This window comes from Ictidomys tridecemlineatus, chromosome 1 (assembly GCF_052094955.1).
Source record: "Ictidomys tridecemlineatus isolate mIctTri1 chromosome 1, mIctTri1.hap1, whole genome shotgun sequence".
NCBI classification, from domain to species: Eukaryota; Metazoa; Chordata; class Mammalia; order Rodentia; family Sciuridae; genus Ictidomys; species Ictidomys tridecemlineatus.
The window spans coordinates 262272479-262289997 of NC_135477.1; the positions used below are offsets into that span (position 1 = coordinate 262272479).

The following is a 17519-nucleotide window of genomic DNA, read 5'->3' on the forward strand; positions in this document are numbered from 1 at the left end:
CCTTGCAGCCCCAGGGTCCCTGCTCGGGCAGCACGGGGTGCCTGGTCCTGGAGGCCGCGGAGGGCCCATGCCCCTGAGGTGATGCGGGAGGTTCTGCAGAAGCCCCTCCCTCTGAGCCACACTTCTCCTTGTTTGTGCTGATGACCATCAGTTCATCGCACAGCAGCTGCAGGAGCCGTGGACTGCCACTCACTCCTAGGAATCAGAGAACAGTCTGTGCTGTCTCCGGGACAGCAATTCCGTGGGGCCCAGTGGCCCTTGGCGGCTTGGCCACTCTCAGGCTCTGGAGTGACATCCCTGTCCTCCTGCTGCTCTCACTCAGTGTCCTCTGCTCTCCTGACACTGGCCAGCTTCCTCAGACCACCTGTCACCCCACCCCGGACCTCCCTCCTGGGTGGCCTCCCCACCCCAGAACAATGAGCCACAGCTGGAGGTTAGCGGTTCATCTCCCTCCGGCTTCTTCCAGGAAACGGCCACACGGCACGAGACCCCGCGAACCCACTCTCATGCTGAGTGGTCCCCGGGCACCCGGTGAGGGCCTCCTCCTCAGCAGGGCTCCAGCCAGGGGAGAAGGGTCCGAATGGAGCCCGCTCCACAGCCAGCACATGGGGCCCAGCCCAGGGGTCAGGTGAGGGCCCTCCTGGTCCTCGTCCTTGGGCAGAGGGGCCAGGCTGCGGGCACTGCTTTCTAAGGGCACTCCTGGCACTGACCCCCCAAGGCCACACCTCACTGTGACACTGGGGTTAAGAATGGACATAGATGGGGACCAGGTATGTCCCCCAAGCTGGGCAGAGGCCAGCATGTGGCCCACCAGTGGGATGCCTGCACCTCCGCTGCCCACTGAGCCACACTCCCTCTGGTTTGCAGGTGTCCAGGTTCCTGGGACCCCCCCACGTCACCCTCAGGAAGTCTGGGTGCTTCTGAAGTGAACCTCCAGGAATACATTGACCTGAGCTGGCCCAAAGCCCCAGCCCGGCTTCCGAGCTACGCCCGTCTCTAGGTGTGGGCAGAGTCCACTGGCGCCACGGTGAATGTGGTCAGGGCTGCCCAGGGCCACGGCCAGGGCACCAGCCCAGGGCACCCGCCCACCCAGACCTGCCTCCTTAACCCAGCCCCCGATTTAGAGGCCTGCAGCACCCCAAGGCGAGGCTCGAGGCTGGGGTCTCTTGGGGAGGGTCATCGGCACCACCCGGTGGAAGAAGGGGGGGCTTTGGGCATGGGGAGGGCGGGGCCTCTGCGGGCTGGTCCTGGCCCTCTGCCGACCCTGCCCGGGGGTGTCGGAGCCCCACTCTGGTCGCCGGGTCCGGAGCCGCCCTCAGGCCTGGCTTGCTGTCCTGTGCCAGGACATTGTGGTGGCACCCTGAACAGAGCAGGGTCCTGCTCCTGCTCTCTGGGTAGGACCCCTGGAGCCTCAGAGCACGTGGGCACCACACCGACGGGCCAGGAGCCCCTCCAACCCTGCAGAGGAGACAGAGGCTGCCCAACTCTCCTTTCCACTGACTGTGCTGACCCTGTGGGCAGCTATTCCCCCTTTAGGCCAGCGTCCTCCGGCACCGGCCCAGTGGCCATGAAGCCAGGTGGGCGGGTCCAGGGCTCTGCTTCCCGTCCCAGGCCTCGCATCCCGACCGTGGCAGACATGTGGTGCAGTGGCACGGGGCCAAGGGTGGCTCTCCCATCCTCCCTTCCTTCTTTGCTTTTCTGGGGTGCTGGCCGTGGCTCTGAGGGCCTGGTGCTCGCTGGGAGTGCTTTACCATGGGCCACACCCAGCCAGGAGTGGTCTGTCTCCCGGCCAGTGCTTCTGGGCGTGGGCTCTCACCACTGGTCCCCAGCCTCTGAGGTCACAGGTGCTGGAACACACCAGAACACGCCTCCTGCTGCTGCTCCCGAGCACCCCAGCCCAGCACCCGGAGGCCTGAGAGTCGCCGCGCCTGCAGGGCTCCCAGACGCTGGGGGCCTGGTGACCAGGGGTCCACCCGTCTGCTCTGGCGGGAGTCCACTGAGGGAGCTGTGCCGTCCTTGGAAGGCCCTCAGGAGGCAGGGCTCTCGGCAGCGGGGAGCTGGTCAGGCACACAGAGCAGGAGCAGGTGCACAGGCCCCTCCTAGGCCAGGGTGAGCGGCCTTGTCCACAGAAGGCAGAGGCCTTGCCCAGTCCAGCTCATGGAGGAGACGCGGGCCTGTGGGACCCTTCGCCCACCTGCCCCGTGTCGGCAGCCGGGCCCCCGCTGGTGTGTGCAGGTCCTTCTCTGAGAAGGCAGCCCCAGGCCACCAGCTTGTCCCAGGCAAGGGACTCTGTGGTCCCCCGGGCCTCGGGACCCTTCTGGCTGCTGGTCTGTACACCTGGGACACCTGTGTCCTAGCACCCCTTGGTTCTGTGACCTGCAGGTCTGGGGGACAAGGTGAAGGGGGCAGAGATGCTGCCCAGGCTGCTACACCACGGTTCGCTCCTCTCCCCTCCTGGGAGTCCCTCAGGAGATGTGGCTCTGTAAACAGGGAAGTGGGCCCACAACCTCACCAACATGCCCAGCGCTGCCCCGTGCCTCCGTTTGCCCAGGAACATGGCACTGCCCCTGTGGTGCACCATCTAGTCCAGGGGGACGAGAGCGCTCTGGTTGCCAAGCAACGAGATGGAGGCATGGAGCCGTCCAGGGCCCCAGGGAGGACTCAGGTGGCCGGTGGAGGCGGGGCAGCAGAGCCTGGCAGAGGTGGCTCTTGGGAGGGAGAGAGCCCAGGTGAGCAGTTGAAAAGTACCTGCCTGGGAGAAGCAGAGCCCAGCACTGGCCACAGAGGCTCAGAGACCTCACAGTGGATCATGGAGAAACTGGGGAGCCAAAGAGGGGGCTCTGGGCAGAGAGCAGGGGCCGTGGGCTGGGCAGGACGGGCTGCCTCTTTGTCCTCCCTCACGTGGCTCCCTCTGTGAGTCCCCAGGCCCCTCTCCCTTCTCGTGAGGCCACCTTCTGTCAGATAGGACATACAGCATGACCTCACCGGTTCCCATTTCTCCCTAAAAGTCTGGCATCGGGCTCACTCTTGCTGGAGTGAGGGCTCCCCTGTGAGTCGGGGCGCAATCCAGCTCACAGCAGTCTGTAACATGTGGACACTTCTGTGGGTTTCTGAGCGTCCCCTTCCATTCCAGGCCTGTGCCTCCATGCAGTGCCCTTTGCTGGCTCCTGTGCCCCACGTGCATGGCAGACACCGTTGGCATCTGCACTCTGCTTGGTCTCCACCTAGCCCAGGCCGGCCCCAGGGCTTGGTGCCTGCAGAGTCTGCTCAGAAGCACAGGGAGCCCCTGGACGGAGTCCCTGGTCTCTGCATGTGGCCCTGTGCCTCCTGGCACCCACTCCCACTCCCCGGTCCCCCCAGGCAAGGTCTCCCCTGTGGCATGTCAGCCAGCCACCAGCTCCCATCGCCAGCACCTGAATTGTCACCTCGGTGCTCAGGGTGGAATCGGAGCAGGAAGGAGACGTCTGAAAGCAGGGGTGCCCCAGGAGAGGAAGACCGGCCTGGGCCACGTCCCGTGGAGGGGCCTGTCGCCGAGGGTGTCTTCCCTGAGGACGCCCCTCCGAGGGCATGCAGAAGAACCCTATGTTTCTAGCTTCAGAAGGGCAAGATGACCACAGCCTCCCCCGTCCACGGTCCCACCCTTCGGCTACAGTTTCAGATGGGTCTAGCCACAGAGCAGAGGGGCCTGCAGCTCAGTCACACAGGACAAGGAGGAGACCACACAGCCCACAAGGCATCTGCCTGAGAGAGCGGACACCCAGGCTGGACACGGTGGTCATGCCTGCAGTGCCATCAACAGGAGGCCCGGGCAGGAGGATGGCAACTTCCAGGCCAACCTGGCACTTAGCCAGACCCTGGGGCTGGGGTTGAGGCTCAGTGGCGGAGCGCTTGCCTGGCATGTGTGAGGCCCTGGGTGTGATCCTCAGCACAATATAGATAAATAAAATAAAGGTCATTGACAGCTAAAAAAAATATGCTAAAAATAAATAAATAAAATAAAAAATGAAAAGGACGGTGGACTACAGTGTGGCCCGGGGGTAGAGCACCCCTGGTTCAGTCTCCGGTGCCAGAAAGAGAGAGCTGACCCCGCAGAGCCTGGCGCCTTACGGCGTGGGCATGTTCAGGCTCACAGACCCCAGGCCTGGGGTGCAGTGCTGAGAACCCAAGGTCAGGATGGAAGAGGTACGTGTGGCACGAAGCCAGCGTCACTTCCAGATGCCCCGAGCTGTTCCTGTCTCACATGTCACGATGACATGCCGGTCAGCTCCAGCTCTGAGCCCTGTGCAGTCTCTGCAGCTGTGGTCACCAACACTGACCACAGCATTCGGTGGCACGTGAGCACCGTAGTTGGGACACAGTCCCCACTGCTGCCTCCCTGGCAGCCACGAGGTCGCACTGGGACACTGGGTGGTATGCCTACCTGCAGGGCTCATGCCATGGAGCGGGCACCACCTGCGGGACCCCCACAGCAATGGCACTGAAGGGGGTCCTGGCCACACGGTGTACAGAGGAATCTGGAGAGAAACCATAGCCTTGCCAGGGGTCATCTGGGAGGCCGCTGGGCAGGCCCTGGCCCTGGCCCATGGCCCCTTCTCGAGGTCTGTGTTTGGTTGGTGTTGCAGTGACTTACTTCTGGGTGTGTGTGCATGTGTGTGGGTGTGGGTGTGCACATGTGCGTGGATGAACACCTGTGTGTGGATATGTGCATCATGGGTGTGTGTATGTGGGGGTACACGTGTGTATGTCAGTGTGAGATGTGCACATATTATGTGGGCAGGTGGTGGACACGTGTGGTTGCGTGTGCATGCATGTGGGGTGTGCCCAGACACCTGCATGTCTTTCAGTGAGGTGCTCATGGATCGACTGAGTGCTCCCTCGGTGCTGGGCCTGGGTGCCTGAAGGTGCTCAGTGTCCTGGATGGCTGAGCGTCCTGGGAGAGGCTGGCCCTCACAGATGGCCTCCCTGTAGAACACACCAGCCCTGAGCTGCAGGGAGCTGCAGCGGCTGGCGGCCAGGCTACGCCGCATGCACACACCAACCCGGCCGCACACGACAAGGAGGCCCAGCAGGCTGGCGGGCAGACAGTCAGAGCACCTGGCCAGCCCTCTGCACAGGGAGCCTGAGCAGAGCCCCCAGCCTTGCCTAGACTGGCAGGTGGCAGTGGCAGCAGGAGGGAGAACATGATGGCCACTTGCTCTGGGATCCAGTCCGGAGCACCTCCACCACGCAGCCTGCCTGGCCCACAACAGCCGTTCACTGAGACTCCTCTTCTGCGGTCTCCAGGGAGAGGCGGCCAGGGGGGGTCACGCCTACCCTGAGTCCTGGCTGGGGTGCCCTGCTGGAGCCCTATGTGTCCAGCTAGGGCAAGTGGGCCAAAGTGGATGCGGTCCCAGGAGAGCTGGATGGGGGACGGCAATCCCTGTGCGATCCCCTCCCGTCTCTGGCCCTCCCACAGAGGATGCTATTTGAGACAGGAAGGTCCCTGGGCAGAAATCTCTCTTCCAAGATGCCTGCAATTGCACCTTGCAGAGAGTAATTTAGATTACAATGGGCCCTTCCTGGAAGGACCGCCTTGGTGTGAATTGATTCAATCAAGTTGATATCCTCCGGAAAGGAGCTGGGGCCAGGCGCCTCCGCCCCTGGGCGGCCAGGGAGGACCAGGGAGGCTGTGTCCATGCCCTGCCTCCTGAGTGCACTCTACTCTTCTTGTCGATGTTTCTGTATGTGGTAGAATATACATAACATGAAATCACCTTTTTTTTTTTCCTTTGAGGTGCTGGGGATTGAGGCCAGGGACACTCTACCACTGACCCTAACCCTTTTTATTTTGAGGCAGAGTCTCACTAAGTTGCCCAAGCTGGACGGAACCTGCTATCCTCCTGCCTCAGCCTCTTGTGTAGCTGGGGTCACGGGCGTGGCTGCCACACCTGACTGGCTTTTCTTTTTTAGAGATTGGGTCTCCCCATGTCACACAGGCTGGCCCTGGACTTGCGCTTCTCTTGCCTCGGCTTCCTGAGCAGCCGGGACCCTAGACTCATACCTCATCGTGACTATTCCTAAGTGACAGTTCTGAGGAGGGCAGGTGTCTTTGTGGCCAGCTGCAAAGCTGTCCCACGGTGTAAGACAGGAAGTCTGCACCCAAAGAGTCAACACCCCCTGCCTCTGGCCACCTCCATGTCACCTCCTGCCTCTCTGACAACTCCAGGGACCTCCTTGGAGACCTGCAGCGTCTGTCCTTTTCTGTCAGTGAGCACATGTCCCCAAGCTCCATCCGTGACGTCGTGGGTGTCAGAATTTCCCTTCCTTTTAAGGCTGAACAGTGCTCCACTGAGTGCAGTGTCCAAAGACGCCATCACACACAGTTGGCTACAGCACTTGGCTTTAACTCGTGACTCAGAACCAGGGCAGCCGCCACTCTGCGAGAACGAGAGCCACTGGGCGGCACAGAGCAGTGGGTGTTGAAAGGTGGGACAAAGACTCAGAATAGAAAGCCCGAGAGGTCCTGGTCAGGTCACGCTTTTTACCAGGGTCAGCTCACAGCGGGGACTGGAGCCTCCTGTTCTTTGGAAACTCTATTCTGTTTGAGACCTGCCTGCTTCCTTCCATCCCTGCCTGGCGGTGGCCTGGGCTGCCTGAGGATGCCTCCCCTGGCCTGGGCTGCCCACGGGGCCCTGCAGCACCTAGCCTGTGTCATGGTCTCACCTCGGAGCCCCCGAGCAGGGCTGCTCCCCTGGCCAGTGTGGCAGTCTGCGTGAGCACAGACGTGCCTGTGTTGGGCTCCTGCGTTCCCTTCTGGCTATCCCTGGGTGTGCGGCTGCGGGATGGTGCAGGGCTCCCCTGGGCACACGTCAGCCCACCAGGCCACTCGGCCGAAGCCGGGCTCTGACCTCCCCACGTCCCCGACAGCATTTGTTGTCTGAGAACAGCCATCGCGTGGTCATGAGGATCTCTCTGTTGACTTCAGTCTTTGTCTCCTGACAGCGGGTGACACTGAACATCGTCCTGTGCTTACCGCCTCTGTGTGTCTTTTTGGAGAAATGGCTGTTCAAGCCTTTGCCCAGATCTGACGTGTCTGGTGTCCTGGAGAGTTGGATCACAGTTCTTACCCGATTGATTTTGGGTATTTCACCCTATTTTGTGGGTCGCTTCCACTCTTCAGAAGCATGTTTGTGCTTGGGGGTGTGTCTTGGGAACTGAGCCCAGGGGCGCTTCACCACGGAGCCACATCCCCAGCCCGGTTCACTTTTTGTTTTGAGAGGGTCTTGCTAAGTTGCTTGGGGCCTTTTTGATCCTCTGGTTCAGCCTCCTGAGCGGCTGGGATCCCAGGTGGATGCCACCTGCCCAGCTCTGTCTGGGCTTCTTACCTTGCTGTCATTTACTGGGTCCTCTCTGACAGCTGCCTGCAGGGGCTGGATCCCACACCCCCGTCTGGAGCCCCCAGCCCTCGCCCTTGTTGGCAGGGCTCAGATCTCACCAGGCACCTGCTCTGGGCCTGGTCTGTCTTCAACCTCGTGGCAGGTTGGAGAGGGAAGCATGTCACAGGTGTTCTCAGGGGTTTGTTCTCTGTGTGAACCTAGAAGACACTGGGAGTCAGAGCCCCTGATGCTGCTGGGCCATGACCCCCTGCAAGTCCCTAACTCGTCCTGGGTGGCCGTGCTCTTCGGCCTTTTGGACATTTAAAGACGATTCTGATGCATCAAGGAAGTAGGTGCCTCAGCGCCCGGGCCCAGTGCAGTGGAAACAGGACACAAAGCCAGCGGCGGGCAGCAAGGAGATCTGTGTCCAGCCTGGTTTCCGTAAGCCGAGGAGGGTCGCAATGGCCAGGGCCCTATTAAGAGGTGACAGATAAGGCTGGGGCTGGGGCTCAGCGGTAGAGTGCTCACCTAGCATGTGTGAGGCCCTGAGTTCGATCCTCAACACCACATAAAAATAAGTAAATAAAGGTGTGGTGTCCAACTACAACTAAAAAACAAATATTTAGGAAAAAAAAAGAGGTGACAGATGGGGCCTGCCCTGCTCTCGGAGAGCGGGAGGCGGCGTACAGGTTACCAGCAGGGCCGGGCCCCATGAAATATTTAAGCAGAAAGAAAACGGAGTCTGCCCAACGGCAGCAGGGTTCCAGACACCAGAGCCAGCACCCTCCGCCCCGCAGCGCCCAGCAGGAAAGCGCCAGCTGCCAGCCCTGCTCCTGCAGGAGGGAGGCATGGTACAGCCCCGACGGACCATCCTGTCACACGCAGAGACGAGACCCAGACCTGTGAAGGACACCGACTGACCTCGGGCCACCTGGCCTGGGAGGTGGGCTCCCAGGGAACAGAACAGAGGCCGAGGGTCAGGGCCTGATTCTGGGTCGGGCAAGGGCAGGACCTTGGCTGGTGCCAGAGGACAGTCCTCAGGCCCACCCTGCTCAGCCTCCAGGTCCCCAAATCCCAGGCCACCGAGCACATGCCCCTGTGCAGGCCTCTGACTTGAACTGGTCCTCCATGAGAGCTACTTCCAGGGCTCAGACAGGGTCAGCACAAAAAATCAGAACACTCCACAGAGACGCGCGCAGACCACACCAGACACGGGCGGAGACTCACAGGGGACGAAACCGAGACAGGCAGGTGGCAGGGAGACCCAGGCAGAGACACAGACGCACATGTACCACACACCATGCACAGACACACAGAGACCAACACAGGTACACAAAGACACACAGGGACACACACACTCTAAGGAACGTCTGGCGCAGGGTGTGTCCTCTGGGAGCTGGTCTCTGCAGAGTGGACTGCGTCACCCCACCCTCAGGCGGTGTGTCTGGTGTCCAGGTGCTCTGCGCCAGGCAGACCCTCCAGGAGCAGCCTCCAGTCTGCAGGAGGCTGCCTCCACCTAGAACATCACTGGAAGCCAAGGCCAGCCGCCAGTCAGGCCTCCACCCTGTCTTCGCCTGTCCCAGCGGTGCAGCTGCAGGGAGGCCACAGCCCTAAGGCCAGCGGAGGGAGCCCACCTGTCCCCAGAGCACAGCCAGCAGTCTGAGACTGCAAGGTAGGGCTGCTAGTGCTGCCTGCCACCGCCCCAGCCCCGTCCCTGTCCTTCTGCACAGGGTTGTCCTCGCTCTGGGGACCCTCTCGGATCCTCTTCCCTTCTGACCTGTAGTGCTCCAGGTGACTGTCCATCGATGCCCAATAGCTGGACTGGGACCCTCTTGGAGCTGTCCGACTGAGGACTCAGCAGCCCCGTAGGCTGGGAGGAGACCCAGGACTCGTGTGTAGTATTCCTAGCCCCAACCCCTTGGGCCCTATGCTGTACTGTTTGACCTGATGCTATGGTCACCTCCCCTCACCCTGTCACCCTGGCCTGTGTCCCTGGATTCCCAAGAAGGTGCAGCCACTTCCAGGGAACAGGAGTCACACTCCTCATAACAGACAGGACACTTGTGGCACACTGCGGGGGCCTGCTCAGCCAGTCCCAGGCCCAAGCTCACACATCTCTGCAGAGCGGAGGAGACCCAGCACCTGGCACCACAGTCGGCCATCACCAGCGGTGGTTCCCACGGTGGGGCTGGGGCCAGGAGGCCTGGTGACTCCAGAGGACCCGAGCTCACCTCAGTCCTGCCCACATCTGCAGTCAACAGGTCAGCTCCAGACACGTGCCCCACCCAGCACTCGAGACCTGGCTCAGCACTGGGCCCTGGGCGGACCAGAGAAATCTGTTTGCTTTCAAAACTTAGTTCATTGTCTTAATGACAGCGCCAAGTCATAGTCTTCTGTCCCCAGGTCGTGGGCACAACACAGAATGACTTGACTGAGCGGTGGCTGGGCTGGCCCAAATCCACACGCAGCGGGAGCTCAGGTGTCCGTCCACAGACCTGGCTGCCCAGCCAGGCGCAGCCCAGCTGAGGCCGTGGTGCAGTACAGGGCCCCACGTCCCCAGGGCTGATCCTCCAGGCCACCGGTAGGCCGCTGGCAGAGCCCCCCCGGCCCCCCCGCCTTCCAGCCAAGGTCAGAGAAGGTGGGGGGGGGGCGTGAAGAGGCCTGGGGCTTCCTGGCCCTGAAGAGCCCCTTTCCCACCTGCTGCATCCATGTGCGGGCAGTGCCCCTCCCCATGCCATCAGGGGACAGACATCAACAGCCCTAGCAGGGAGGGAGGACGAGTCACCACCTGCCACTGTCCCAGGGGCCTCTGACCTACACAGGCCAGTAGGAGGGGCACTGAGGGCAAGGGTCAGAGGATCCCAGAGAGGGGGACCTGCAGGGGTGGGTGGACAGTAACCCAGGCACCAGTTCCAGCCAGGAGGCAAGGTTGTGTCCTGGGGAGGAGTGGGGGGGACAGGCAATTCCAGGTCAAGGTCTCTGTGGAACACAGTGTGGGGGGACACACCACCCGTCCGCTCAGGGGGCCAGACCCTGCCCTGGAGGGGTGGGGCCACCCCCCAGGGGGCAGTGTGGAGGACCACCTGGGGCTCTCCACTTTCCCCCACCCACATCCTCTCGGAGGCCCTGCTGACCTCCACTGTCCAAGCCAGCTCTCCACAGGACCTGCTGGACCCAGAGCCAGTGGCCCCCATCAGTGCCTCTAATTCACACCAGTCGTGGCCTGGCGAATCATGGACGCACTCTTAGGTTCCACAGAGAAAATCTAAAGAAATGTGTCCGAGGGGAGTAGGCAGGTGGCTACTGGGCGGCCCTCTGCCATGATCCCATGCAGCAGCCGTGGCAGGATGCGAGGAGAGGCCCCCTCCTGGGTGAGGACCTCGGCTCCAGCCGGCGCCACGAGGCACACTCATGAGTCCAGGGAGTGGCTCTGGTGGAGGATGACAGTGGCAGGCCCAAGAGCCAGCGTTCCCCAGCAGGATGGGCAACCATCTGTCCTGTGCCTAGAGCTTGTCACCCTGATCCAGAGCTCCAAGTAGGGGCAGACTGACACCATCCAGTCACCAGCCCTCGGCACCCCTGGGCAGTCCTGGCACACACCCGGACCCAGACACACAGGTGCACACACACACCACACAGACACACAGGCACACACACATACACATACACACCTGGACATAGAGACACATACAGTACACACAGAGACACATACCACCACAGACACATACACACACAGGGACACACATATTACACAGACACACACACATCTAGACACATACACACACTCCACACAGACACACAGCACACAAGACACACAGACACACACAGAGACACATACAGTTCACACAGAGACACATACCACCACAGACACATACACACACAGGGACACACATATTACACAGACACATACACACACACCACACAGACACACAGGCACACAAGACACACAGACACACACAGAGACACATACAGTTCACACAGAGACACATACCACCACAGACACACACACACAGACACACAGACACACACACACACCCCAGAGCCACCGAGTGCCCAAGCTCACACGGGGAGGTGGCTGCTCAGAGTTCGTGGTGACCAAGGCCCCCAGCAGAGCAGCTGGCTGAGGAGCCTGAACTTGCTGAACCAGAGCTGTCCTCACTGAGCCGCCTCCACAGAGGACACAGGGGACCGCAGCATGCCTCCCCACGGAGGCCTTCGTGGTGGACACCAGTGCCTCCCGACTGACCAGAGCAGGGCAACTGGACCTGGGAGGACCTGCCACTTTCACACCCACGTCAGCCTGGCCCTGGAAGGGAGGGCAGACTCAGGAAGGCCAAGTCCTCTGGGCCAGGCCCTGCAGCCTCTGCCCTCACCACCCAAAGCAGGACTCGGATTGGGGAGTCTGCTGTGGAGGACCCTTCCCCCCACCTCCCATGGGACCTGGGGTGCCACCATGTGGGCAGTCAGTGGTCAGGAGCCACTGTCCTGGGTCCCTATGTCAGGAACGGTCACAAGTCATGGCCATGGTCACTTACATTTTCAGTTCCTGAGACTAGCCACACAAGATCAGAGGGCTGGTCTAGGCTGGGCGGGGGTCACTTCAAGAAAGGATAGCCAGCCCAGTGTCCTTCAGAGGACTGGGATGTCGCACTCGCTGCTCCTACCTAAGGCCTCCCTGACCTGTGGGTGGTCACACAGAGGTCCCTGGGCCAGGACAGGAGCCCAGTTCCCTTCCTTGGTGTCCTAGAGGTGACTGGTCTGGAGGGTGGGAGATTCAGGAGTAGTGAGGTCAGAGGGCCTCCTCAGGAGCTGTCACCCACCGCTCTGGGTGACCAGGTTGCCACTGGTGCCTCTACAGACTGGAGGGCAGAACCACTTTGGAGGCCCAGGTCAGGGCAGGCAGTGGTCAGGGATGGCCTGGGCTCATCGGGGCACAAGGGACATTACTACAACACTGCAACATCCCGGCGACACGCAGCCGTCCCCAAGGCCAGAGCAGCAATGGCCACCTCCTGATGCGACCTTTGGGCAGCTGCCGGGAGCCCCCGGCCACAGCTGCGCGGCCCACGCAGACGGCCTGCCGGGCGACCCTCGATGGGACGCCCCGCCCGCCGCGGCGGCACCTACCGTAGCGGCTGGGCTCGCGGCAGTAGCGCAGGATGGGCAGTGCGTCCACGCTGGGCGGCTGCGGCGCCGCCCCGGGGCCGGGGTCGGGGTCCGGACCGGAGCGCGGGCTGCCGTCGTCCTGGGCGGCGGAGACTGCGTTCCCCGCCCCGCCCGCCGCGGGGGTCACCACGAAGCGCAAGGACATGCTGGCGTCCGAGGGCCGGCGCCGCGATGGCTGAGGGATGCGAGTGGGGCTGGGCGGCCCGGGTCCGCGGGGCGGGGCGGGAGGGGCGGGGCGATCGCGGGGCGGGGCGGCCAGCCCGCTGGAGGGCTGCGGGCCTCGGCGGAGGACCTGCCCGCGGGACTCAGGCGCTCTGGTCCTCAGGCCAGTGGAGTCCCTTCAGTGCAACCTCCCGGGTCACACTTCGTGGTTTGGAGACGCCTCCATTGCCAGGAGGCCTGGGTCAGGGAGCTGCCCTGGACCCGGCCGGACTGACAAGCCACGGCAGGAGCTGCTGCGCTGAGGGCAGCTGTGATCCTGGACAGGGTCAGCTGGCTGGGACCGGTGATGATGCCCACAAGGGCCAGCACCTGAGATTCTGGGAGTGAAGGAAGGGGAAGCCTTGCTGACCACTGGGGCTGGGCAACAGCATCCCCTGTGCTGACATCCCCAGCTCAGGCCTCTGGGGCACCTGGACTTAGCCCCTGAGCCCACGAGGCTCCTCCTGGGCCTGTACTTGAGTGGAAGGCCCCTGGGAAACCAGGGCAGAAGGCAGCCGTGAGACCTGACCACTGGAAACAGGGACACCAACTACTCTGCCTGTGTGCTCAGATCTGACTGATACTGTTTGTTTATGCGGCACTATGATACTTAACCCTCGGGCACCCGAGGGCCTCTCGGTGCTGGCCCTGTGATGGTAAGGCAGAAACCCCAGCCGTTTGTGGTGTGCCTTCTACAGGGGAGGTAGAAAGTAAAACCCTAAGAAGCAAACAAAGAAGGGGCAACATCTGAAATTAGGTGTTAGGGAGACCCTCCAGGTGACACAAACAGTGGCATCAAAAAAGTCAGAAGCCAGCTGTGCGTAGCTTCCATCCACATGCGTGTCTCATGGTGCCAGATAACTACTCTTGGTCCTGCCATTACGTTTGTATTGTAGCAGTAGAGAGAGGACAAGGGAAGAGCACACAGTTTCTCCCAGGGCACACAGCACCTTTGCTTACAGCACTAGGTACCTGGCCAGGCCTGGCGTGAAGAAACCTGGAAGAGGTGCTCAGATAGTGTTGGGGCACTCTGGAGGAGGCTTCAGGGGTTGGATCTCAGACTTGTCTAGCCAGGAGGAAAGGCCAGGGTTTTGTTTGAGAACCGGACTCCTCATCCCCGAAAACCCTCTCACCACCGACCCTCCTCCGCTCACTGGCATCTAGAAGAGGGGAACCAGGACACACATTCTCACAGGGCAGGTCACCTGTCTATATCTGCTCAGGCCCACCGACACCTGCCTGCACCTGCCCACACCTGCCTGCACCTGTCCACACCCATCTATACCTGTTCACACCTGCTCAGGCCCACTAACACCTGCCCAAACAGGCCCACACCTGCCCACACCTGCCAATACCTGCCCACACCCACCTATACCTGTCCACACCTGCTCAAACCCACTGACACCTGCCTGCACCTGCCCACACCTGCTCATACCCACTGACACCTGCCTGCACCTGCCCACACCTGCCTACACCTGTCCACACCCATCTATACCTGTCCATACCTGCTCAGGCCAACTAACACCTGCCTGCACCTGCCTACACCTGCCCACACCCACCTATACCTGTCCATACATGCTCAGGCCCACTGACACCTGCCCACACCTGCCCACACCTGCCCACACCTGCCCATACCTGCCTGCACCTGCCCACACCTACCTATACCTGTCCATATCTGCTCAGACCCACTGATACCTGCCCACACCTGCCCACACCTACCTACACCTGCCTGCACCTGCCCACACCTACCTATACCTGTCCATATCTGCTCAGACCCACTGACACCTGCCCACACCTGCCCACACCTGCCCACACCTGCCTACACCTGCCCACACCTGTCCACACCCATCTATACCTGTCCATACTTGTTCAGGCCCACTGACACCTGCCCACACCTTCCCACACCTGCCTGCACTTGCCCACACCTGCCCACACCCACCTATACCTGTCCAGACCTGCTCAGGCCCACTGACACCTGCCCACACCTGCCTGTACCTGCCCACACCTGCCCACACCTGTCCATACCCACCTACACCTGTCCATACCTGTTCAGACCCACTGGCACCTGCCCACACCTGCCCACACCTGCCTGCACCTGCCCACACCTGCCCACACCTGTCCATACCCACCTACACCTGTCCATACCTGCTCAGACCCACTGACACCTGCCCACACCTGCCCACACCTGCCTGCACCTGCTCACACCTGCCCACACCCACCTATACCTGTTCATACCTGCTCAGGCCCACTGACACCTGTCTGCACCTGCCCACACCTGCCTATACCTGTCTACACCTGCCCACACCTACCTATACCTGTCTATACCTGCTCAGACCCACTGACACCTGCCCACATTGCCTATACCTGCCCACACCCACACAGGCCCACACTCACCTATTCCTGTCCATACCTGTTCAGACTCAATGACACTTGTCCATACCTGCCTACACCTGCCCACACCTGCCTACACCTGCCCATACCCACACAGGCCCACACCCATCTATACTTGTCTATACCTGCTCATACCCACCGACACCTTTCCAAACCTGTCCACACCAGTCCACACCTGCCCACACCTTCCTGCACTGCCTAAACCTGCCTATACCTTCCCACACCTGCTTGCACCTGCCAACACCTATACCTGCTCACACCCACCTACACCTATCCACACCTGCCCACACCTTCTCGCCCCTGCCCACACCTGCCTGTACCTTCCCACACCTGCCTAAACCTGCTCACACCCACCTACACCTATCACACCTGCCCACACCTTCTCACACCTGCCCACACCTGCCTATACCTTCCCACAACCTGCTTCCACCCACCTACACCAGCCTACACACACACACAGGCCTACACCCACCCACACCTGTCCAACCCGCCCATACCCACCCGCACCTGCCTACACCTGCTCACGTCTGCCCACACCTGCCTACACCTATTCATATCTGCCCACACCTTCTCATACCTGCCCACACCTGTCTATACCTTCCCACACCTATCCACACCTGCCCACACCCACCCACACCTGTCCACACCTGCCTACGTGTGCACACTGGTCCACATCTTCTTGGGCTCTTCTGGGGACTGGTGGGGCTCTCTGGCTGGAGGGGCTCTGTGCGGGACCCTGGCCCTCTTGTCTTTCTCGTTGCTTTCTAGGTCACCCTACTTTTCCCCAGGAGGAACTTGAGGGTCATTTTGAGAGTTTCCTGCCAGATGTGCTCAGTTCCAGCTGGAAGGGCGGGTGCATCCACCGCTGCGCGAGAGCGGCCTGGACGAGGGCCTTCACCGGGTTCTGCGCTGCCCACTGCGGTGGCCCACTTGCCGCTGTGCTGACACAGAGCTGGCTCTGAGTGCTTCCTCGTGACTGCCGCCTCCCAGAACTGGGGTCTTCCCCGCTTTCCTGGGCGGCACTGGCCGTGGTGGGAGCTCCTGCCCATGTTCCATTCCGACCCCTGCATTCTGCAAGGAATTTTTTTAGCCCATAAACAATGTGAGCTTTATCTTTCCCCTTGTTTTTTCTATTCTGTTTTCTTTTCACCCCTTTCTTCTATTCTGGAATTTTCTAGAAATTCCAAGGCAATATCCAGTCCTGCTGGCTGGGATGCTGCCGTCTGCTCTGGGCTGGTGTGAGAGGTGCTGGGGTCTGCTCACAAGAGGCATGGCTCAGGAGGTGAGCGGCCGCGTGCTCCGCTCCGCAGGGCAGGCCCTGGACGCCACCCCTTTAGCCTGAGGAGGCAGCTCTGATGGACATGACCCAGGAGGGAGCTCACAGCACAGTTCTTCCTCTGCCTCGTCCTGTCTCTTCCTGTTCAGGGTCCCGCAGGACACCAGCCTCCATTTTCAGCTTTCATTTCAAATGCCTAAGCCTGTCCTGTCCTGCCACACCATCTGCGGCACTGGCCCTCTTTTGGGGGGCTCCTGGGAATTTGGAAGTTCATAGAAACTACTGGCCACACTGACAGCTCAGAGGAACTGTCTCCTACACACCCCCAGGAGGTCCCTGCCAGGCCTCCCTGGGCCTCGGACCTAGGTGGGGCAGGGCCTGGGTGGGACCCAAGGCCTGGGAAGCCTGGGTGATCCTGGTCATTGCTCTAGTCTGTATGACATATAAAAATTCAGTTCCTCAAAATATTAAACCCAGGAAACCTGTCCAGGCCGACCCTGATTTTGAGCAGTGTGTGGGGTGAGGACAGAGATCTGGGAAGTTCAGGAGCAGGGAGGGAGGACGAGGCTCAGGGTGCAGAGGCAGGCAGGGACAGGGAGCCACACGGAGGGGGGCCGCCCCTGCCCTCTTCCTGCTGTCGGAGTCCCTCTTGCGCCCTCTTGGCGCTCTTCTGCTGTCCTGATCTGACACTCAACGAAGAAAACTTTGAAGATTATATATTTTCCTCCAAAAATAGCCTGGCCGCTCAAAGCCTTCCTCCTCTGCAGACTCTCATTACTCAGCCTCGCTGACTCAGGGCGGCTGACCTCCCCATGCTCACGGCCGCAGGGTGCCTCCCTGGGCAGCCAGCGCTCCCCAGCACAGGACCTCGTCACCTGAACAGCCCAGCAGCCCCTCCGCGCCCTAAGGCAGATGGGTAAAATGCCGTCCAGCTCTGGAAGCTCCCCGGCAAAGGCCCTGCTGAGCTCCCAAGCCAGAGACTCCAACAGCGGCTCCTTGGGTGGCACCTGAGTGCCCCCGTGTGCTGCAGTGTCACTTGAGTGGTGGGGCCCAGGTGTCAGAATGGCTGAGGGAGCCTGAGCACGCCCTCCTGGCCGGGCGTGGGCAGCAGGCCTCTCTGATGGGAGCAG

At 61.3% G+C, this 17519-nt stretch overlaps 1 protein-coding gene across 1 annotated transcript in view; it reads right to left on the reverse strand.

Annotated features, from left to right (window-relative positions):
- Slc12a7 (solute carrier family 12 member 7) overlaps positions 1-12700 on the reverse strand; it is a 72915-nt gene extending 60215 nt beyond the window's left edge. Inside the window, exon 1 of the mRNA XM_078018603.1 lies at positions 12483-12700. Within this exon, the coding sequence (XP_077874729.1) occupies positions 12483-12666 (184 nt within the window). The 5' untranslated portion in view covers positions 12667-12700. The remainder of the gene's footprint in view (positions 1-12482) is intronic.
- Positions 12701-17519: the final 4819 nt, after the last annotated feature.